Genomic DNA, 23206 nt, shown 5'->3' on the forward strand with positions numbered 1-23206 from the left:
GTGTTTTACTGGGATGTGTTACAAATGACACTTAAAAAAGACCTGCCATTGACGCCACGTGGAATTCGGTACTTGACAACTGTTAATGATGATTTTCAGTATGACCTCATCATGCTATTGGGCCTTCACAGTATTTGGAGGAGTAGGATGGCTTATAGACACTGTGATGTCGATGCACGATCTGTATGTGATAATTTTGTTGAACAAGTGTATAAACTAAAAGAAATTTTGAAGCAGCAAGACGCTGCGGAGGAGATCTTGAGTCTGATGGGCGAACTTGTGGTAATGAAAGTCCATTAGACACGGTTGTTAGCCAAGGGGCATGGCAACCACGATCTTTTACTGATGTATTTGTACCAATTCATGCAATAAAGGAAAAAAAAGCGAGGTGACGCAGTGGTTGCGGCGCTCGGCTACTGTTCCCAAGGACGCGGGATCGAATCCCGGGCTCGGCTGCCGCTTTTCGCTGGAGGCGAAAAGCCAGGCGCCCATGTGCTGTGCGATGTCAGTGCACGGTAAAGAACCCCGATGTGGTCAAAATTTCCGGAGTCCTCCACTACGGCGTCTCTCATAGCCTGAGTCCCTTTGGGACGTTAAACCCCACAAACCAACCAAACCAGTCGGCCAGGGCCCGTGGATACGCGTTCTTCCTGGCCACGCATATGTACAGTTTCGTCCAGATATTTTCATAAAAAGGGCAGGCGCTGATCGAGGGAATTGGAAAACTATACGCCCGTAAGGACATTCTAATTTAAATTCCTAGTGAATGAAGGCTGTAGGAAAGAAACAATATTTTATACTGTTTTAACATCGATATGTTAAAAAGCTCTCTGTGCCATTCAATTATGAGAACGCCATTATGCCGCAAAGTATATTCCGTATACAAATATCGGGCTTGAAATATTTAAAAGAGTGAATAAGTGGAGGCACAACAAAACGAGATATGAGAACATAGGCACTCAGTCAATATTTTATTGCCACGGACGACCGTGGTTTCGTTTATTTCCTTGTTTGTCCAAAAGCACAGATTTCTAGTCAGGAAATTAAAGTTAAAAAACATGTGTTCTCGATAAAACATTCAACGGTGTCTTAGATAAAATTACGAAGAAAATGTGAAAAGAAGAAGACAGAAAGAGGCGCTTAGTGAAGTATATTAAAATTCTAATGAAAGCCGCCGCTCTTGAGACAGTGTGACGATCTCTCTACAGTGTGTGATCTCTCTACAGTGTGACGTCAGTGCGCATTAATGGCCCCCAAGGTGTACGAAAATATTTCGGTGCCCTCCACTACGGCGCCTATTTCTTCTTTCAATGTCTCCTTCACCGTTTTCCAGCACGACTCTTCTGAGCGGTTAGTCGAGATGGGGGCATTATCCTTTCGTTGTGAGAATTTCCCATGTTCGTGTAATACAGAAAGGAGAGGTCAGCGTACGAGCGGGTAGATTTCGAGCCGCTGCTATAAATAGTCAAGAAAAGGTAACCCACTACACTCGCACATTGGGCTGTTGATCAGTGCTTTCGTGGCTTTTGCGCATGAACAACGCTGAAGATGTAGCTGACATGACACTGTCCTCCAGGTACATAGTGCGTCTTCTCCCGAAGCAGGTCGATCCAGAGCTCCCTGAAAGCGACCCATCTTTCTGGAGGCACGCCGTCGTATGCCCTGAATGCAGCCATGAAGGGATCTGGGCGTATAAAAAAAAAACGAAAAAAAAATGCTTGTATGGGAATAGTTACCAAAAATGATACAACTAGATCGCTTGCAAGTGTATCTTTCAATGCGCTCGCAAATTAATGCCGCACGCAACTTTCATGCAAGCATCTGAGGTACTCAAGTGTGCCTTGTTCCAATTCTTTCGCAGTGGCTTTTGTTTTTGTTTTAGTTTAAGTTGTGCCTGTGTTGTTTTTCAGCATTGAGATTACTGAAAGGCTGATTAGTCGTTTACAATATTTACAAAGAAGACACGGAGAACAAGTGTGTTTGTGGAAAATAATGTAGCACACAAAAGCTTGAGGTGGGAGGTTGGGAGGAGGATGATAAAGGTCGAGGTCAACTGCATCTGCTCTTTGTTTTGTTTTTCGATTGCTTCCGCTTATTCGTTGTTTGTAGCCACATTGTACACATTGTTAGTAGCCACACTGTAGCCATATATTGTACACCTTGTTTGTCTAATTCTTCGTAAAACCAAGTACGCCGAATTTATTCGGATGCATTGTGCGAATTTGGTTTCACCTATTATAGTCACACGAAATATAGAAATCACAGTGAAATTGACCACACAGAATGCGGGTTTCAGGGGCAGGAAGCACAGGCCACAAATATCGGCCGCCTGCTTTGAGAGGCGATTATTATCATATCTTTAAAGGGAGCTTGGGTATGACGCTCTGGCTTCGCAGTCTGGGTCACCTTCATAACTCCACAGTATCGACATCTTTTTACCGCAAGTTTGCCGAGACAAAGTCGACTCTCGATGCACACCTGTCAGATGTTAATGTAGGCGACCTACCAGCCATGCTCATCAGCGAACTAGTTGCCGTTCGTAGGCTTTTGAGCTGATGAGCAACGAGAGACCGCTGTCCCCAAATGGCTAGCCTGGGCAGCTTGTCGGATGCCAAATGAAGTGCGAGATTTTGACTGGCTTAGGCACTGGGGCGTGCTCCCCACAGCGCCTTGCCAGATGAGGTATTGTACCCAATGACCAGTCTGCCAACTGCGGTGCTCCCGAGAGCTTTCGCTTGTTTTTTTTTTTTTTTTTTTCGAATGTGTAGTGGCGAGAACAATGTGGTGGCTCGCATATAGGGTGTTTAAAGTCCGGATGAACCCCAGCGCCAGGCACCGGCGCAACCCTTTCAAACATTTTGGGTTCACTGTGGTTCTGTTTGTGTTATGGCGTCGCAGGTGCATCGCTGAGGCGCGCGCCGCACTCCTGCTCGCGCAATATACCCAACTTCGCAGAGGCTGCGCCTCGTCATCTGAAAGTATCTGCCTGTATAGTTAGAAACAGACAGCGAGGCGCGGTTTCTGCGGCGCTGGCACATGCGCTTCTACGTTGTACGATGGAGCAGACTTGAGATGCCTGTAATACTTCATTAGAACCCCCTCCCCCCTTTCTATTGTTTTCCCCTCTCTCCTCCTTTCTATTGTTTTCCCCTCTCTGTGGAATCATTATTATGTATAATTACCTATAGTGTTTATATAGTGCTTTGGTCTGTGAGTAATGCGCGTTTTTGTATGTATGCATGCATGCATGTATGCATGTATGCATGTACGCATGTACGCATGTACACAATAAATTTTCTTTGTGCTGTGGCTGTAAGTTGAGGTATGTAGATTCGGTCGTACTCCAGCATCAGAGTGTTTTGTCACAATTAACGGTGTTTACGATGAAAGCAATGGGTGTAGATTAGAAAGTGGTTCTACATGAGCGGTAGGTCTGCAGGTTTCCAGGCACCCATACGTCGCTAAAATTTATTTGTTGTCATGCCTGATACTTGCATACAACCGATATGTGGAGTGGCCAGCTATATAGCAGAAGCAGCAGTAGCAGTAGCAGTAGCAGCAACAGTGGCTAACTTTCATCGCAACTCGGATGGCACATGGGAAAATGTGCTGACGTTGTAGAGCAATAGTTGTTATTGTGACAGTGCACACAGTTTCTGTGTAAACTGCTCAAAGGTGATGTATACGAACCTGGTCAAAGCGTTCTTGTTATTTTTCTGATGCCCTTAACGAGAGTTAAATATTTTGGAGTCGCCATGAAGTGTATATACAGACGGCTGTTTACGTGGCAAGAGCAGATCACAAACCACAGTTCGCAATTTGGCTATAAAGGCGTGTCCAGGTTTCGTGCCCTATTAGGCGTGTATTCATGATGAAGCCTGAGCACGTGCGCCGCTACAGGCGCAACACTGCATGCATGTGCAGCAGTAGTGCGTTATAGGTAACGGAGTACCTTCTGGCGTAGTCCATTGCAGTTATAATTGAGTGCACTGTGCTCATCTGCCTTGTTTTCAATGAAACGCGACTGACAGACAGCACGCGGAGAGTACCGTAAGATTTTGCAACAGAAGTGTTGATCATGATTATATGCTTACTGTAAAAGAAACAAAAAGAGGGGAGGGGGGTGCTAGTAACAATGCAGCATCTTTAAGTCCACTTTCTGGATGCAGCCCGCCAGAAGCACAACTCACGGTACATTAGCATGCGCTTGGAACTCAAACCCTCACAGGCGGCCAAACAGGTTGTATTAAATAAAAATGACTGTTAAGGTAGTCTGGGTCTGTCTTTGCATTCCCCTGAAGGACAGCGGTAGCCTGCAAGTCACGCGTTATTTGGAAAGTTTTATTAGTGACATTCAGGTGACCCCTCGACTTTGCTTATCTTCGCTGATAACAAATAACGAGATAAAGATATCTGAAAGTGTTATTCGTATTTATTTGTTTGTGGGATTTAACGTCCCAAAGCGGTTCAGGCCATGAGAGACGCCATCGTGGAGGACTCTCGAAATTTCGACCACTTGCTGTTCTTTAACTTGCACTGACATCGCACAGCACACAGGCGCCTAGCTTTTCGCCTCTACTTAAAAGCTGCCGTCGAGGTCGGGATTTGATCCCGCAACCTTGAGCACAGTAATCGAGCGCCGTAACCATTGCGCCACCCCGGGGCGGGGGTGTGTTTCGCATTTAGTGGTTAGTAAGACAAAATTCAAGCACCTGATTTAGGTTATGATTACACTAAGCTCTGGTTTTCCCAAGGACATTCCATTCACTTTTCAATAATCAGTGTTTTCTTGTACCACGGGAGATTTTTTTAGGATAGGAGAGAGGATTTGATGCAATATATCCAGCGTACAATAAGATTTTCGCCCACGGCTAAGGACGTAAAGCGGATAGCACTCAGTCAGTTCAGTCGTTCAGTCGTGTCCGACTCTTCGTGACCCTATTGACCATGTCACGCCACGCTTTCCGGTCTCTCACTATCTTCCTAACATCACATAACTTCATCTGCAGTGCCTCGAGGATGCCATCTAACCATCGCGTTCGCTGCCTACCCCTTCTCCGGCAACCCTCAACCTTTCCCAACATCAAATCTTTCTCCAGCGACTCCTCTATTCTCATCAGATGACCAAAGTAGCTGAGCTTTAACTTTAGAATTTGACCCTCCAATGAGCAGTCAGGGTTTATGGTCGACAATATTGACTGATTTGATCTTCTGGCAGTCCAAGGAACTCTCAAGAGTCTTCGCCAGCACCACAATTCAAACGCGTCAATTCTTCGGCGGTCAGCCTTTTTCACAGTCCAACTCTCGCATCCATACATCACAACTGGAAAGACCATAGCACGAGTTATACGGATCTTGGTTGGCAGACTAATGTCTCTGCTCTTTACTAGGCGGTCAAGGCTAACCATTGCTCTCTTTCCCAGAAGCAGGCGTCTCCTAATTTCATGGCTGCAGTCTCCTTCCGAGGTAATCTTGGAGCCCAAGAAGAGAAAATCTGTCGCAGCTTCCACTTCTTGTCCCTTGATGCTCCAGGACTTGATAGGGCAAGACGCCATGATCTTTGTCTTTTTAATGTTCAGTTTAAGCCCAAACTTCTCACTCTCTTCTTGTACGCGCATCAGAAGTCTCTTGAGTTTCGCTTCACTTTCTGCAATTAAAGTGGTATCATCCGCATATCTAAGGTTGTTGATACGTTTTCCAGCAATCTTCACTCCAGCTGAAGACTCGTCCAGACCGGCCTTCCTCATGATGCACTCTGCATATAGGTTAAATAGGCAGGGCGACAGTATGCAGCCTTGCCTCACTCCTTTCTCAATCGGAAACCAATCAGTAAGACCATGCCCAGTTCTGACTGTGGCCTCTTGCCCTTCATACAGGTTCCTGAGGAGACAGATGAGGTGAATTGGAACTCCCATCTCTTGGAGAACTTGCAACAATCTGCTGTGATCTACGCAGTCAAACGCTTTCGCATAATCAATAAAGCAGAAGTAGGTGGGTTTCTGGAACTCTCTTGCTTTTTCCATGATCCAGCGAAGGTTGGCACTACTGATCGACAATATATCATTGTGTCCTTAAAAGGAAAGACAATAGAGTTGCATGAGCGACTTCCTTACCGACGTAATCTTCTAAGCGACGAAAAGTCCACCGGCTCCGATACTGCTTATAGGCGACACATTTGAGACCAGCCGCTGCGACGCTGTCCCTTGTCTTGGCTTCTAGCTGTCCATTCAACCTCGTGGCTTGGTCGATTCTCAAGGTACCTGGGAATAGTTCTCTTGGATTCTGTTAAAGCATAAGAACACAGGCATCAAAAAGTTATAAACGGATTCCAGCACACGTGTATATGGCACCTAATGTGCCTTTGTCGGGAGCACAAATTCTTATCGGCAAAATTCAGTGCGTGGATATTCGCCCGCAACATCCTGTGCAGATATATCTGTCCCCAACCAATGGATTCAAGAATCGGGAGTAAGCGATTTATGCACGCATCCCCTTATTAAATGAACTCCTGCGGAAAATTTCATCGACCAGAGCAGACGTTTCTTCGTTTGCAACGTGCTGCCAAGACAAGGCATCGAGTTAGAATTTATTGTTCTTTTCTCTCTCAGCATTATGAGCGAGATCCCTTAATAGCAGTCGCCTGTGAAGCTTCCACTTTCCGGCACGTGAAGTATGGATGAAAGAAGGCCTGTCTTCAAACGGCGTCAGACCTATCCACTTCACCGCCCTAGCTAAGGGCTGCCCACTTACCCTCCTCTACCCTCTGAAAGTGCCCTTACCCTCACACTTACGCTTACGCTTTACTATACTTCTACAAGATGAGAAATTGAATGATGAATCTAAGTAAAAGGCAATGCGAAAGCGATCAAATAAAGCCGAAGCATGCAAACTACTATTGTTTACATAGATTTGTCCCATCGCGTTGTTACACCTCATGTCAGTTTTTTGTTGTTGGTCGTGAAAAAATTAGAAACAAAAAGGCCGGCCATTAAGCGAATTCGTAGCCTGTATATGCAAAAGCAGAATCTCAATGCAGGGCTCGTGCATCAGACATTCACTGCGACATTTTTTTTTTTTCGTATGCACGGAACAGCTGTGCAGGGGTGCAATGCAGTTCCCTGCCCACCTGGGTGAGTGCAAAAAGCGCATGTAGCCTTAAATACGTACACCGCGTACAATCACGGGATGCTAGAATTGAGGCAGGTAGCCTATCCATGTTATACGAGTCAGCACGAAATAGAAAATTGACAAACACGAAGACGTAGTACAGGAAGAATAAGTTGGTCTAAGTGAAATACTGCATTTATTGATGCTGAGAGCTCCCATAAAGATACCAGCGAAATTATGCTGAGCGTCCAACGTCCCAGTTACTGGACTACTGCGAGGTGTCATGATGGGAGCTCTCGTGAAAAGAGCCACATTCGCGTGCTGCGAACTGACAGTATCTAGAGCAGAAAAAAAGCATGCAAAAATTTAAGCTCTGCCTTTAAGGGCAGACAAGAGAGCTTTAATGTGGCTTCCGACAGACGATACCTCCGCGAATCCGCGTTTCCATGTATTCATTCTTCGTGAAAATCACTTGGCAAATCACTAAATAACTGCTTCCTCAAATAATGCTTCTATGACAACACACGCACTCTTTAGGGTAGAGTCGCTAGCTAGCACATTCTGTGAACGACCACCACATATAGATATAAAGCACCGTTTTGACCAATCCGTACAAAGGTGCTTTCGTGGCATCAACAGCAAAGAGAACTTATGTCAACCGAGTGCAGCTCGATCATTACATGAATGCTTCCAAATTACTGGCATATGTGGCCCTTCCTCAACCTACCTTCGTGTAATAAACACCGTGTATGGAAAACAAGGTCTTTATGACCTGTGCTTAGTGTGTCTGGCTAGGGATTCACTCTAATCGAACGCAATCAACCGCGTATTACTACGCGCTGTTCAACCGAAACGTCTTACCCCTTTCCCGCGGACGTTGGTTTAACCATGCCTAAACCTGCATAACGTTTTTATTTTTCTCAGCTTTTTATCCCCATGTTGGCGAAAGCGTCCCGCAATTTTCTCCCATATTTCTTCCCTGCTTTCTCTTACCGCTGCCAATCTCCATCTCTCTTTTAAGGCCAAATACCTTCTTGTCTTATGAGCACTATATTAACGCCGCAGCCGGTCACGCCTATGTAAAAATGAAACACACCCTCGAACCATGAAGTAAACATCGTTGTTATCAAGTTTCAACAGCGAAACACTCTCGGACTGTGCATTGAGCATCGTCGTATTCATGATGTTCCATCTGCATACTTCTTCATTTAACCTAAGTGAATACAATATACACATAAGCGTATCCAATAAAAAATGAAACAGGCGCGCCTAGTGTAAAAACAGCAGCGGCAACGCTCAGGATTAAGCATGTCACCAGTGCAGGTTCTGACCATGGACAGACTTCAAGCATGCATTGGTTCTGGGTGAGCTCCGTATAACGGCTCACGGCGTAAAAGGCTGCGTGGTCGTGCTTGATTGCAGTAACTTTTAATGCTGTGCAGAGCGAGTTTTTAAGCTCAGTTAATCAAAAGCATCAAATCCACTCTCCCTTGCGTGCGCGCTCTGCAGCGAGTGCGATGTGCACTCGGCAACTAACATTTTTCAAGGGATGCAAATACTACATCGGTTGGTTATGGCTGCACTAACTCGCCCACATGGAATCTATATGTACAAACTTAAACGCGCGTCTGGCGAAATGTCCTTACGTCACTTTTCACCCGTAAAAAAACGTTGCATGGTGATTTTCGTAGCATATTTTACAGGGGGTTAGTGTTCGGTGTGATCATGAAGAAAGTGTTACCAGTGAGCACTCACGATAATCAGGCCCATCCACTCTTTCATCTGATATGATTCGTCCCAAACGTCAATGGCTTCAGCGCTGACGATAGAGGAGACAAGGCACTCGCCTCCCTCTTTCATAAGGTTGGCCGCGTTGGCGTAAGCCCTAGCCGCGTCGGCCACATAGTGGAACGTCAGGAAAGAGTAGATGCGGTCGAACGCGCCGTACTTTGGCAGAATAGTCTCGATATCCGGGTGCTCCACGTCGAGGACGTCGTACACTATGTGATGGTCAGCGAAGTTGGTCCTGGCGTAGCTCACGGTAAGAGGGCACCTTTGAATAGAGAGCGAAAACGAGCAAAATTATGTTGGTGCTGTACCATGCTTAAAATATTAGTCGTTTACAGAACTGCAGACTTATTATTTAATCAATCTTATGATAGTGTTATCATTTATTAAATTAAGTGAATGAAGATAAAATGCATTGCTACATATTGGGCATAATTTCAGAAGAAGCACACCTATCAAACATAGTGGCTTTGAGACCTGGCTGGTGCTTTGTTGCTAAAATTTATTTACTGTTCTACATTCTACAATATTCATCCGCAATTAGTTTCTTACAGCGTACGTGGCGTTTTCTATGTTGATTGTTGGGCTTTGTCTTAGTGGGCATTTCGTGTTGATTTTAAGTGTAGTTATTTCACCGACTCGAAAAGAATACCCAGCACAGGTACAGCGTACCAATCTTATTTTTAATGTCACCTTATCGCTCTCGCCCTTCTTTGTCGACGCTGCGCGGGGCTCTCGAGTAATGTCACTAGTACGAGTGCTGCCTGGCGCTTTCCGCGCTCGCATTCCTACCCCGTTCCTAGCTTTGTGCATTAATTTCATCATCGCATAGCTGAAAGCCTGCCTCTCAGAAAGGAAAGAGCTTGACAAGAAAAACACTATATAGTTCTACAGCCGACCGGAGAAACAAAATAATTAGGGGCTCTTAATCTCCGTCGTTAAGGGTATGACGCGATAGCATTTCACACGCGCGGACGGCATTTTTTTAACTTTTTATTTTTGTGTATTTGTTTCAACATTTTCTTTTTTATTCCATTTTTAAATTTTTATGCACGAATACACAGCATCAGCAAATATCGGCTTTCTATTGTGAGCAATTTGACACCTTTCAATGCATTTTTCTCACTTTTTTTATTTATTTGAATTCATCGCTCAATCACACGCTCTCAATTTTCCTAATTAGCATCATCTTAATTAGCATCAGGAATGGACTTTGCATTCTGTATAATTTGGCACCTTAAGACGCATTTTCAAATATATTGTTACGTGGTGGCATGACAAGCGATGGAACACGGCGACACAACAGACACGGAATGACGTGATGACATGACGATGAAATATGCTTTAATGGCCAGCGGGCCTGGCGCGAGCGCTCTGCCCCGCGCCACTGCCCGCTTCGTCATCTTTGTTGCATTACCCGGGGCCACCGAGCGATCGTCCCGATCGATTGCTAGAAATGCAATGCATGACGTGACTATGAACACAGACACAGGTATGGGGCATGAAACGCTGGACACCACAATATGAAAATATGTTCAGAGCTATGAAACAACTGAAATACATATCAAAAAGAAGAAACTTTAGGTGAAAACATTGCTGCATATGTCAGAATTCTCGCCACGGTCCTTCCTTATTTATGCTCGGTACTTTAACCACTACTACACGGAGACTTCAGTGTCCTTTATTGCACATAAGACTTTCACAGACTGCTGGTTACGCTGCTCATATTTCTCCTTATCTAGTTAATATTGCTGTTTCGCACTGTGTATCTTTATCTCTGTTATAGAAATTGTGGTCGCAGATGATCGATTGCCCTATAAACACGCTGGATCTTTTTAGCAATGTCTCGTATCTTTAAAGGAATCAGGGTTTCGCTGGAGAATCTCTCGATATCATAATTTAGTAGTGCTAGATGCTTTGTGATCATCTTAGAACGCGTGAAATATGTATTTGCTACATACTAAGATACTTGGCGCAATAATATGCGTAAACATTGCATCTTTTAGCTTCATCTGCTGCTAACGCAGCAGCGACGCCAATGAACGCACTTCCTTCTGAGTGTTTTGCATAAGTAAACTTTACCCAAGGAACCGTCGCCTGGTATGCTGTTAGCAATGTATATTTTGGTGGTCAGCGATATGTTCCAGTTATGCTTGAGCATATTTTTGTTGTCGCTGCTGCAACGCTATGTTCTTCCTGGCACGTTCGCGTTGAAAGCTCTTCTTCAGTCGCAGATAAGGAGGTACACCACAAGATCGGACGAGCTGTAGCGATTGTTGCTTGTAATAAACGCATATTCTCGCGGGGAATGGTGCGCAAAAGCAATGTGATGCGCGTATGTACATGATAGGGTACACTTCTATATCTTCCTAGTTTCGAGGTACTTGTGAAAACGAAAAACACGTGCCGCATATATACAAAACAGTACTAGCACTTTATCGGCTCTAAAGGTCTCTGGACCACACGTCTGGCGATTTTACGATTATCACCTTTTCCTCTATCACGTACGAAAGAGCTTAAGTTCAACTTTGACATGGACAAGTATGCTCCGAAACTACTGGCCGATACGAAAGGCTATTCGTTTTGGTTGCAGTTTTCGTGGTCCACGGACTTTTGACCCGATAGTATATTGCGCATATTTTTATGCTTATTGCTTATTTATCGGGCAGGAATGCTCCGAAACAGTCATTCTTGTTGAGCTTCATCGATCGGTTCGATTTGAAGTGAGAAATGTAAATACTCTGTCAGGTATCAATTCTATGCAGGATGCGTTCGTCCGATTTGTGTTCTGAGCTGGACATGGCCTGCAGGTATAAGTGCTTCATAACCCACCCATCCATCTGGCGTCAGGTTCATTCTGTACCGGCACGCCCGGATTGAGTTGCAGACCGGACATTGTCCAGTAATCGCTCAATACCGGACCGGTCAGTCCAGTTTAAGATCCATATGGTCTGTCTGGTGTATGCTGCAATCCGGATCGGTGCGTCTAGTCTGAGGTCCATACCAGACATGGTCTGTCTCGTTAAGCTCTATACGTGGCCGGTATAATGGTATAAAGGTCCGGTATAATGCTGTTTGCACATATACAGGACAGGTCACACCGGTATGAAATTTATACCGGATTTAGAGATTCAAAAATTGTTTTGGCGTGATGCGAGATTTTTCACCAGAGTCCTAGTATTTTGACACCTTTGAGCTCCATTTTTCTACATTTTCTATTGTTCATTTTTAAATTATCAATTAAAAAGTTAATTATTTATTACCTCGTTATCGCCTATCACGCAACAATCAATCATTAGATCGACAAATTACCATATTAGAACTATTTTGCGAGGTCACAGATTATTTTTGTCACCTTTTCGACCGAAGGAGCAGTATAAACTTTAGGTGTATAAACCGGAAACCGAGGGTGCGTGGACGGCATCGCAGCTCTGTGCCTAAAAGGGGGAGGCGTTCGTCGCAACTACAAGGCTTGCTGTAGACGTAAGCAAGACTGTCTCCTGCTCAGTGCTGAGCGAGAAGCCGAACGTAGCAGACAGGTGTAGCGCGCAGTGAATTCCTGCAACAACGTGTAAAGGGCGGGGGTTCGACTTTGGGAACTTCTGTCTCGAAACAAAATTGGTGAAGGAGCGAGCGAATTTGTGGAGCGAGAGAACAGAAAGCGTCAGAGCGAATCAGCCGCCACCCCCACCTTGCCACTGGTTCATGCCGATCGTAAAACTAAGTTTATACCTGTTTCAGCCAAGTATTTTTTCTTTCAGGGATCAATTAAGTGTTCAATTTCAAGACCAGCTTTTACTTTTACATGTAACGAGCAGTCATGTGCGCGTCAAAGACAAACTATACTGTTGTACAATTATGTTTATTGCGGCGAAATGCTATGCATTTGATTAAAAAATGTTAAAATGTTAAAAATATAAAACACAGATGGCAGTAATAGCAAGAGTAGATAGACTACTTAAGCTACTACCCTCTCCCCTTCCTCTTTTTTTCACTTCGTTAGGAGCAGAGGTGCAGACTAACTACAGATGAATGCTTATCTGCGAGGTATCGCCATTTTCGAAGACTCACTTGTCCACCGCTACGATGCGACTGCACGTCTTTTGAAGTCGAGGTAGCAGCTCTTTCTTAGTGAAGCTTCCCGGTCCGCAGCCCAGGTCCAGGTACTGGCGTCTGGCACGGGCTGCCATACCCGACGACTCGAGGAAGCGGACCATGTTGAGCGCTCTGAGGTTCTCTTTGTACACGCATGTCTCAAGTGCCTGGTAGGCTTCTGTGCCGAGATGCCAATTATTCAGCAGGCTCCTCACTTTCGACACTTGCTTCGTGTGGTTCGATGCCCACATTCTTGAATTCTTGAATGCGCTAACGTAATAGAAGAAAGAATGGGAGAGTGAATTGGTTTGGATTGGTTTATGAAACTTAACATCCAAAATCGACTCGGGCTGTGAGAGACGACGTAGGTCACGAAAATTTTGACCACCTGGGGTTCTTTTCCGTGCAAAAACATCACACAGCACATGGATGTCTTGCTTTCTGCCTCCATCGAAAAGCCGCCGCAGCAGCCGAGATCTAATTCCGCGTCCACCGCGGTGGGGCTGAGAGTAAATTGATGTAGTTCGAAGAGAACTGTCCTTGTCTTTTAATTAAGGCTGCGATTTAGGAGAGTTGGTACTGATTCATAATGAAAACAGTGAGGGAAAACGAGACGAACGAAGAAAGACAACACAAGCGCTGACTCACAACTGATTTTTTTTTATTTGAAGAAAACGTTCTTTAAATGCTTTCCTAACCAGGAAAAGGCCAAAAGCAAAGAAAGACAATAAAAATTACTAATCAAACATGATGCTGACAAGACACACACCATGGCCATGGCGTGTACACGTGAGACAGTTAGACGTCTTTTCCGGATAAATAAGAGAACTCTTTATCATTGGGAGTGATAGAAGGATCGCTGATACACCCGCCACTGTTATCGCGAATACGAAATGCCTCTATAATTTCACGTGTTAACCTATCTTTATGCTTGGCGAAGATGACGGTGTTAGAGGAAAGAGAAGTGCATGTACCTTTCTTCCAACGATGGGTGAGATTGGATGAAGAATCACTGGACCGGCAGTTGTAACGTTCACTCAAACTAACATTTATGCAACGCCCCGTCTAGCCTATATAAACCGCTCCTCAACTACAAGGCATCCTGCACCCCCCCCCCCTCCCACTGCATGGTACAAAGCGACTCTGATGGTTTATCTGGCAACCACACATTTTCTTTTTTTTTTCTGAATGTTCCCTTCGCTTTTACCTTCACTTGCCTGCACACGCGGTGAAGTTTGCTCGGTGCTGAAAACACAACGTCAACATTGTATCTTCCTGCAACATTATTTAACCCATGCGCAACGCCATATGAGTGTACGGCACTACCGCAAACTTCTTTCATTTCCGTTTCGGCTTATCGCCATTCTTCACCCATGCAATATATTTATCACATGCCCGAGAAACCAAATGGGAGGGGTAACCGCTAGACCTTATATCGGGCAGCCCGACACATCACACTCGCATTAATTCTATCTTCACAGGATTTAGAAATGGCGGACTAAAGGCTCAAAAAAATAATGCTTTTTTTTTACCAGTTTTGTATGACCAGACTTGTAGTTCAAGAGAGACTTGGTAGACCGAGGAGAGTATAACCAGCACACATGGTGCGCTTCTAAGTGAAGTCTTAAGTCGAGAAATTGGAGTGCCCCATCTTTTAGAAGCTCTGCCGTAAATGTGAGTCCTAGCGCGCTTTCTTTAAAAACCTTCAATACGCCTATTAGCCTCTTGGTGATGCTTTTCTTGTGAGTGAACACGATGTAGTCATCTAAGTAGCGAAAAATCTTTAAAGCTAACCCTGGTTTTCTTGCGCTGTTTTCAGTATGAATCTTCTATTTTGTTCACTCGCCTGCACCTTAACGACACGCGGTAGCATAAACTGAAGCAATGCCCTTAACTGGTTGAAATCACAAGTATTTATTTCTATTTTCTTTCTTCCTTTCTTTCAAGAGGAACGGTTTTCCAGTGCTTGATTGCGGCACCTGGTTGTTTTCAAATGGAAAATGTGCCGAATTTTATATTTGGCAGTTTTAGTTAATTCGAGCAGTCCAGTGCTGGACAAAATAATTTAAACTATAAGTATTGGGCACATTGATGAAAGCGGCTACAGTTAGCTGGAAGCGCTGATAGTAAGCGGCGCCAACAATGTTTACCCGGGCATCAAGTGTTTCCCAAAAGTGCGTTTGCATCAATCTTGCAGATTTACCACAGTGTACAAGACAAGCACCCCTCAATATTTGCAGCCTCACACAGCCACCAACTTGTCTCACCTGCTTTGTGCAGGTTGGTGTACCACTATTTAGGTTGCTACAGTAAGGCTTGTTTTTTTCTGCTGCTGCAGCTGCACCATGCCTGTTTGAACCATGCCTGTACCGAACTTGTTAGGAAATTTAGCCACATCGGGATGAAATGACTACGATGAAGACAACCACAGCAACATTCAATGACCTCTATGAAACGATAACAAAACACAACCAAACACTCACCGAAGAAGACAAAGCACTGAAAGGAGAAAACCAACTGCTAACGCAGCGCATTTCTGAACTTGGGTAATACTCACGTCTGAACAACATCAAAGTGAAAGGTGTCCCAGCGACGCAAGGTGAAAACTGCGTGTCGATTGTTAAAGACATTGGTGACTAAATTGGCTGTCTGGTTAACAAACCCGACTTCGACAATGCGCACCGCGAAAACCGATGCCAACATTATTGTACGAGTTTTGCCAAGAGGCTAGGAAATCGAGCTTTGTGCTAAGGCTAGGAAGGCGAGGTTATCTACAGTCGATATCTCATTTCCACAGAGCTCTGAGCAGCCAGTGTTATAAACGACCCTTTTATACCTGCACGAAAACGTCTTTTTGTGTGCGCGTGCGAACTCAAGAAGAAAAAAAAGAAAGGGATATAGCTGTGGATTGATTACTTCAAAATCAAAACCAGGAAGGCCGATAACAGCACAGTCTATCGTATCTGACACGCGCAAAACCAGCGTTTACAAGAAGATATCACGACGTTAATTTCTCACCTTACCTTGTCACACCAGCAACTTTATAAACCGTTTTTTTTTTTTTTTTCGCGTACCATTGAACATTAGAATTGATTACCTGGCTTAGTTAGTTTTACCGGTATATAATTTTATGCCTGTAAAGACAATGTTGTTTAGCTGTTTTTGCATTCTCTAAGATGATTTAGATTTCTGTACTTTAACATGTGCCACTACGCCTTATATATATTTTTTTGTATTGTCTTGTTTCTGTATGTACTACTCCTGAAATAACCCTTCGTGGGGCTGCAGTATGTATAAATTTCTAAAAAATTAGCGTCGTCCTTGTTTTAGAGTAATTATAAAATAGAAGCCACAATTTCCGTTTGAAAATTAACAGCGAGAGCACATTGTAACGTAAGCCACTGAGACAAACGTATAAAATTTGGATTATTTAGCTGCGCATACTGGCCGGTGAACTCTGCGGCAGCTCTATGCACTTCTACAAATAGAGCAACTGTAGCGAACGGCTCTAACTCTATGATGATAAACTTCGATGGACGTTTCATGACCACCAAGCATTGAGGGATTCTGGTAATATAGACATTTAGATTCAGCCAAGTGGGGCGAAAATAAATCTTATACTTGCACTATATTCCGGAGAAAATCCCAATTTAGAACTAACGCTTGCATGAAAAGGAACTGAAAAGTGTCAGTCCGACTTACCTCGACCCGCGGACGCTTAGTTTCGCTGTCGTCTATCCACGGTTGGTCACACAGAATTGTGCAATGTGTTTACATGGGTCCAATCGCTTTCCCATTAGACGTTGCAGTGTTTTACGGTGGAGTGGTTTTCTCAATATGTACGCCAGATGTTTGCCGTGAGATGAGATCGCATGGCTGGGCAGCCATGTTCAACACGGAACAATTTCAGGGACTATTGACAGCTTTTTTGCAGCGATCCCAATTTGATTTCTTTTTGATATACTAAGAAGGAAACAGGAGTGATAGAATTCCATTTGGAAGGTTATTAATAGTGTGTATTGCAATACAACTGAAGCCATCAAGCAACAGATGCAAGATCTATTAAGCTTGTTCAGCTGACAGAAAAAAAAGGCATGAAAATGTTCCACCTCAATCATGATCCTTGCATATTTTAGGAAGTAAAATCTGGTTAAATTTCAACGACTGTGAAAAATGCGAGCTGAAGTGTAAAGGAATGTTTTCATTGCGGAAATAAAAGAAATGTTTGTTACTTATCTTTTCGCGTTCCACGTAGAATTAGATAACCCTAACACAAAGCTAACTGCCACATCTTTTGAAAAAAAGGATTCCCACGTTTACTGAGCAAGACGTTGTGTGTCAGGTTGTTTGTATGCGTGTCTAACGCAGAAAGGGAGTAAAATTGCCTCAATTAAATGTTATTAATATGTGCATGGGTTCCACTTCCCTGCGATGGGCTTTAGCAGGTGCAGTGTAATATTTAATTTATTATTCGATTGTATCGTCAATCTTTTGGCTGCAGTAACCTGAAAGAATACTTGTAGGCACCGCGCATTTTCTTTATTCACTTCTTCCCAGAACGCGCAGCACAATCATCGGATCTCTCATTACCGCTAATCCGTGACATGAAACCCAGCCAAATGTTAGATTATATCCTTGTGTTTTAACTTTGTCGATGCCTCGAGTGAGGCTTCCTTCAAAGCCTTCAACCACACTCCTGAAATGAGATGTGCGTAGGCTTAGAGTGTCATATAGATTATGTCATTTTTGGTGCTCTGGTATATTATTTTGTCGACAGCTCAGTGGCACAAATAGAAATATTTTTAGCTTGCTGCTATAGGCCGCCGGTAGAACAAGAAACTATGGTCGAAAACTGTGGACTTGTGTTCTGCTGTGGACTTGTGGAGGGACAAGGGCGTAGGACTGTCGGCGACGAGAAAGGAGTCTTTCCCTAATTTCCAAACGGAAAACACTAAAAACAAAAGCCCTCTCCGGTTTCTGTAAGAGAACGCTTTACATGATTTTTCATATAGTATGCCATATGGCAAGTTTGCGAAAAAAAAATGGAGGTGTTCTGATACGGAAACAAGTTATGTGTAGGCTATGAACAAAGCTTCAGAATTCTGCATTAATAGCTTTTTGAATAACCATCTTTGGGGTAAATGATGTCACTTCATTTACGAAAAGAAAAAAAAAGTGACGTTACGCAAGGATCAAAGCAATCTTTTCCAGATGGGAGTCAGCGATTAGACTCACGTGTCTCATGGAACAGAGGCTTTTGGTAAAGCGCCTTCGGCAAGCTTGCAATCACGAATTTTCGCATCCTGCGTATGGCCGGTTACATGTGAGCTGTGTTCAATTTGTGCCAAATGGTTCAAGCATACTTCGCCGTGGACTGGCGTAGAAACATCGACTTTTCAAGTCAGGCGGTAGCGCCCGCGGCCACGCTTCTCGCTTCTTTATGCCAGGAAAAGGCAAAATGTTGAAGACTCCTGGCAACAATAGCTGTAGAATAAATTTTACCTGGATTAAAGGGCACCTGAGATGCTAATTGCGGAAATATGCTAATTCTAGAAATCCAAACTGGTGGTCTTTGTGAGTTTTCGAGCTAAATTTGAAGGTAATGCGTGGAGCTTGTCTTTTACAAAGATTTTTGTTTAGTTTCTTGGCGACCGCTTGCAATCGATTAGGGCGAGACCTTATGGCGTGCAAGCCTTCCCGATAGGGACGATGAGCAGCAGAATTTGAACACAGGGTGGACCTGTGTATGCGCCGTAACCACGTGGCACAAGCTGTTGATTGACTTCTTTCAGACGTGCACAATATTGGCGTGAAATCGGTAAATTCCGTACATATAGCATGCTTGCAGGTTTCATGTTTCATGGTCATCCTAGTCGGAAACAAACAAGCGTTTGAAAAAGGCCTCCGGTGTCATTGTACCACAGCTGTAATAAGTGTGCGTCCGGACAAGCAACTGCTGTCAATAATACCGTTTAAATTTTTTATGGGAGGCACGCAAGCTCATTTCAAACAAAGTGGACATTTTTTCATTTTGATCAATAGCTCGCTGCGAATATGATTGCCTGTTACTGTCCCGAGTGGTTCCGAGCTATGGTAAGCCCATTCATGTCACTCTCAACCACCTGCCTTTTATTTGTTAATTTTATGCAACAGAAATGAAATATATTGTAAGCAGCAGTAAAGGGCACCATTTGATCCTAAACGCGCATCGTCTAAACTTTTGTGAGCTAAGAAAAAATGTTGCTGTTCGTGCACTTGTCTTAATCGGAAAGTTAATGTGTGCTGGTTCTGGCCAATTAAGCCTTAACAGTTATATTAACCTGCGCTTCTAACGGCCATCACAAATGTGCATTACTGAAAATTTAGTGCGGCTACTCAGAAACTCAACAAGCATTGTAGAATTCCACTAACTTAGCCGCAATATGGAAGGCAAAGGTTAATTAATTAAAAAATGAACGAAAAAATAAACTTCTGTCAGTGCTATACCATTTTCAACACATTTGTGTAGTTTATGTACCGGAGGTCCCAATTTGTTTGCCTGACTGCGGGATCTACTCCTGGATACTTATTTATTATGTTCATGAAGGAAATAAAAATTCTTCTCTGTTCCATATTCTGTACAGTGGGACGCTTTTCCGCATTGTTAAGCCTTTGCGCAGGTAGCACGTACCTTCTTCCATAGCCATCGCTACAGTCCCCAAGCACGTGTTGGCGCTTCCAACTTAGTGGATTCGAGGCCGGTTTTGCATCCCTGGAGATGGAGAGTCAACAACACCTGGCGTGCTTTAATTCTGTGTACTGCCCATGAATCTTACGTACCCCGAACTTTTCTAATATTTTCAGCATAGCCCAGGCTCAGAGATGATCAGAATGACGTCATGAACGGCCGCTGCATATCTAATGCTTTGGCGGAACACGGCGCATCATTGATTGGGACGAAGCATCAGTCATTGCCACAGAGAAAACCTTATCATCGCGCCTTCTTTCAGAATATTTTCATATTCATAACACGAAGCATGCTCTTAACACGCCACGCGGAAATCTTCCAGAGATCTACATTCGAACACTACGCAATTTTAACCGTAATTAGGCCACTGTCGTTCCATGCAGTGCTCTATGTGATCAATAGACCAGTACGGGCCCCGAAATGTCGTGTTTCCTTTTTTTTTTAACATTTTGGCGAGTGTGTTTGTTTCTACAATGTTTGCTCCTCGCCAGACGGTATTCCGTCAAACACTGGACTACGTTTAATCCGGGGGCGTGATACTGTAGCTGATGGCGCCAGCCACCGAGCCGAGCTAACGGGTTAAGGCCGAAAACATTTCGGTCATCTGTCTCATTAGGGCGGCCGCGTCGGGAACCTGCACGGGCTCCAGATTCACTCCCAGATGTACTGGCATTCGAAGCGGTGACCTTATCCACCACCTCTGTTCTCGATGGCATTCTTTACCGAAAACTGTGGCCGGCCGAAAGAGGCCGAACTATTCCTCGAGAGCGACTATATATATATATATATATATATATATATATATATATATATATATATATATATATATATATATATATATATATATATATATATATATATATATATATATATATAGCTTGCATTGATGTCACGGAAAGGGGTTTCCGGGTATGAGTTCGCCATGCTTATGAACCTCCCATTCTCCCGCAGTCGTTGCAAGCGTTTGAACCGCGGTCATGTGCGCGATATTTGGCTGTTCAAACCGCAATGATACCCGCAGGAGCAAAACAGCCAACTAACAGCAACTTCTCTGTACCGACAATCGTGGAGAATCAGTGCGAGCGCACGAAGGAGCTCACTTCAAAGCGACGCAGCTTGTGGCTGGCGCGCATTAAACGTGCCGCGTCGACTTGGACACGGATAACCGCAATCTGCGAGTCTGCGGCGCGCACTTCATTACAGGTAAATAATCACTTTCGGCTGTTGACAGCCGAAAGCGATTATTTCTCTCCTAACTTACCCACTGTTTGCGTTCTTAGGGAAGTTGGCGAAGTTCTTTGAAGAGACGGATCCCGACTGGGCCCCGTCGCTTCTCCTCGGGTACGGCACGCAGAACGCCAATTTCGCCCGGCATCAGCGTAATTAAAAACGACGCGCCGAAAAGCGGCAAGCGGAAGCCGAAAAGCATGAAGCCGAAGCCCAAAAACAGCGTGCCGAGGCCGACGCGGCGGCGATCGCCATCTAGCTTTGCGCCGATTGGCCCCTGTCGCCGCGCACGACTGGAGAAACCAACGCTGACGAAAGTGACGCTGAAACACCAACGCTGACTCAACGCGTCTCAGTCGTAACCTCTAACCTTGTCCGCGTGAGCAGACCGATCACAAATCATGAGGCTTTAATCACAAAGGCTAATCACTGCGACAACCTTAATAAGACACATATTCGTGTGTTTGTACTAAAAACGCAAAGCAAAACCTGCACAGTAACCGCTGGATACTAAAAGAAACGCACACTGCAACAGACAAATAAAAAACACTGTACCCATTACTTTGGTACACAGCTCCGGATCATTCACGCTAACCCTGATCTTAAATGGCATTGCTCCTCATCAAACAAAGCATGCCCGCCTCCAGCCTGGCTGCACGCTTCCAAATTGGCAGAGAAATCGACCACGTTTGTGCTAATTAAAACACCAAGTGGGGCTTTTTGTGGATGGTTCCTCTGCCCAAGGACACACAGACAGGCCGAGGTCGGAGATAAAAGAAATGGGTTTGTTTCTCACATGGCGGCCGTCCGTAGTTGAGGTCAGGGCGGGCCACTGCCGACAGTAGCAGGAGAGCCAGGAAGAAGTCGAGGCACGGAGGACCGCGAGGCGGTAGAGTGCTTCACTTTTATGCAAATCGCGGGAAGACCGGTTCTCCCCGCGCGGGAAAGGGAGGTGGCAAACGGGAACCGCGATAGGGAGTGAAAGAAAATGGGGTGATAGTTTTGCTAGTCCTGGGCGCGCAATCACGTGACACAAAAGTGACGTACACCCCTATACTTCGTCTCACAAGATATCTGCAGCACTGAGAAAGGCAGAGGAGTCCTTGCAATTGTGCTCCCAAGTGCCTGTTGCCTCTGCGCACTATAATAGAGAATTGTGCTCTCACTATCACCCCGCCAATTTGGGGGGCGAGAGGCGCGTAGAAGCACAATTGTAGTTAGTGCTCGTGATCCTGATTGGACTATAGAGGGGCTTTAGATTGGACCGGGGTGCCTCTACCTTTCGCTGTGCTGCAAACTGTCTTGTGAGACGAAGTATAGGTTACTTTTGTGTGTCCTGTTGGCGTTTTTACTTTTTTGCTTTAACTTTACTGGAGAGCGTAAGAGGGTGGCTGCAAGATCTCTCTGAACTCTGAAGACCAATCCGCGGGAAGGATATAAAAGATAGAGCTTGGCAACCGGAACGCGGCTTCCCGCTGGAGGGGGGGGGGGGGGGGGGGGGGGGGGCTTTCAGCCGTCCTGCGAGCAAAGCACCCAGCAGCACGCACGCTTTCTTCTTTTCTTTTTTTGCTTAGCAGTGTGGGGCGGGCAGGCTAGCCAACGCAGACAGCGCGGTTTCAAACCAGTGACGGTGTAGAGAGAGCAGTATGTACGCTCGCTTGCTTTCTTCCTTCCTACCTTTTTTTTCCTAACAGTGAGGCATGGGCTGATTTGGCCTGCGCAGCAGCTTAGGGGGCACTAACGTTCTGACTGCTTCTGTGAGCAACGTGTTAGAGATAGGGCTCAACAGGGCGCTTTTGCGCCCTAATTAAGTTACACCTATTATGTGAAAAAAAAAAATTGTGACGGAAAATTGTATAACCATAAGCTAAGCAACATATCTTGTATAATTTCACAGCTTAATTACTAACGTTGACTTTGACATGCTCTGAGAAGATTTCCGCCATACAAAACTACATTGTCGGCGCACGTACGTGCAAATAACTCATGCGCAGGTAATCAATATACTGAGGTACTCATGCGCAGGTTTTCAAGGCCCCGCATACGGTCCGCACCTTTGCACGTTTCCATTACAATGAGGAAACCAAACACCCAATCCCTGTTGCGCGCTGCGAAGAAGTAGACTCACGACTCCGAGTCCCTGCGTCGCTTTGAATACCAGTCACCCCGAAAAACCACCGGAAGAAAAATAACGACAGCAAAAGATAGCGATCGCACAATAACGGCGCTCTCTCTACATTTTCCACCATCGCGCCCTTTGAC

At 44.7% G+C, this 23206-nt stretch overlaps 1 protein-coding gene across 2 annotated transcripts; it reads right to left on the bottom strand.

The window, feature by feature from the left end:
- Positions 1–963: 963 nt before the first annotated feature.
- Positions 964–22259, bottom strand: LOC146207964 (uncharacterized). Of its 2 annotated transcripts, none has more exons than XM_084591678.1 (5): positions 21741–22259; positions 12967–13260; positions 8863–9160; positions 6114–6282; positions 964–1684 (listed from the first exon to the last, which is right to left on the bottom strand). In XM_084591678.1, exons 2-5 carry the CDS (start codon positions 13239–13241, stop codon positions 1509–1511), a joined length of 918 nt encoding a protein of 305 aa, XP_084447804.1. In that variant the 5' UTR covers positions 13242–13260; positions 21741–22259; the 3' UTR covers positions 964–1508. The 2 variants fall into 2 exon arrangements, with proteins under 2 accessions (XP_084447804.1, XP_084447803.1); XM_084591677.1 differs by lacking the exon at positions 21741–22259 and adding an exon at positions 15548–15775.
- Between the last annotated feature and the right edge of the window lie 947 nt (positions 22260–23206).

This window comes from Amblyomma maculatum, chromosome 1 (genome assembly GCF_055883805.1).
Source record: "Amblyomma maculatum isolate TAMU_Amacu chromosome 1, ASM5588380v1, whole genome shotgun sequence".
Lineage (NCBI taxonomy): Eukaryota > Metazoa > Arthropoda > Arachnida > Ixodida > Ixodidae > Amblyomma > Amblyomma maculatum.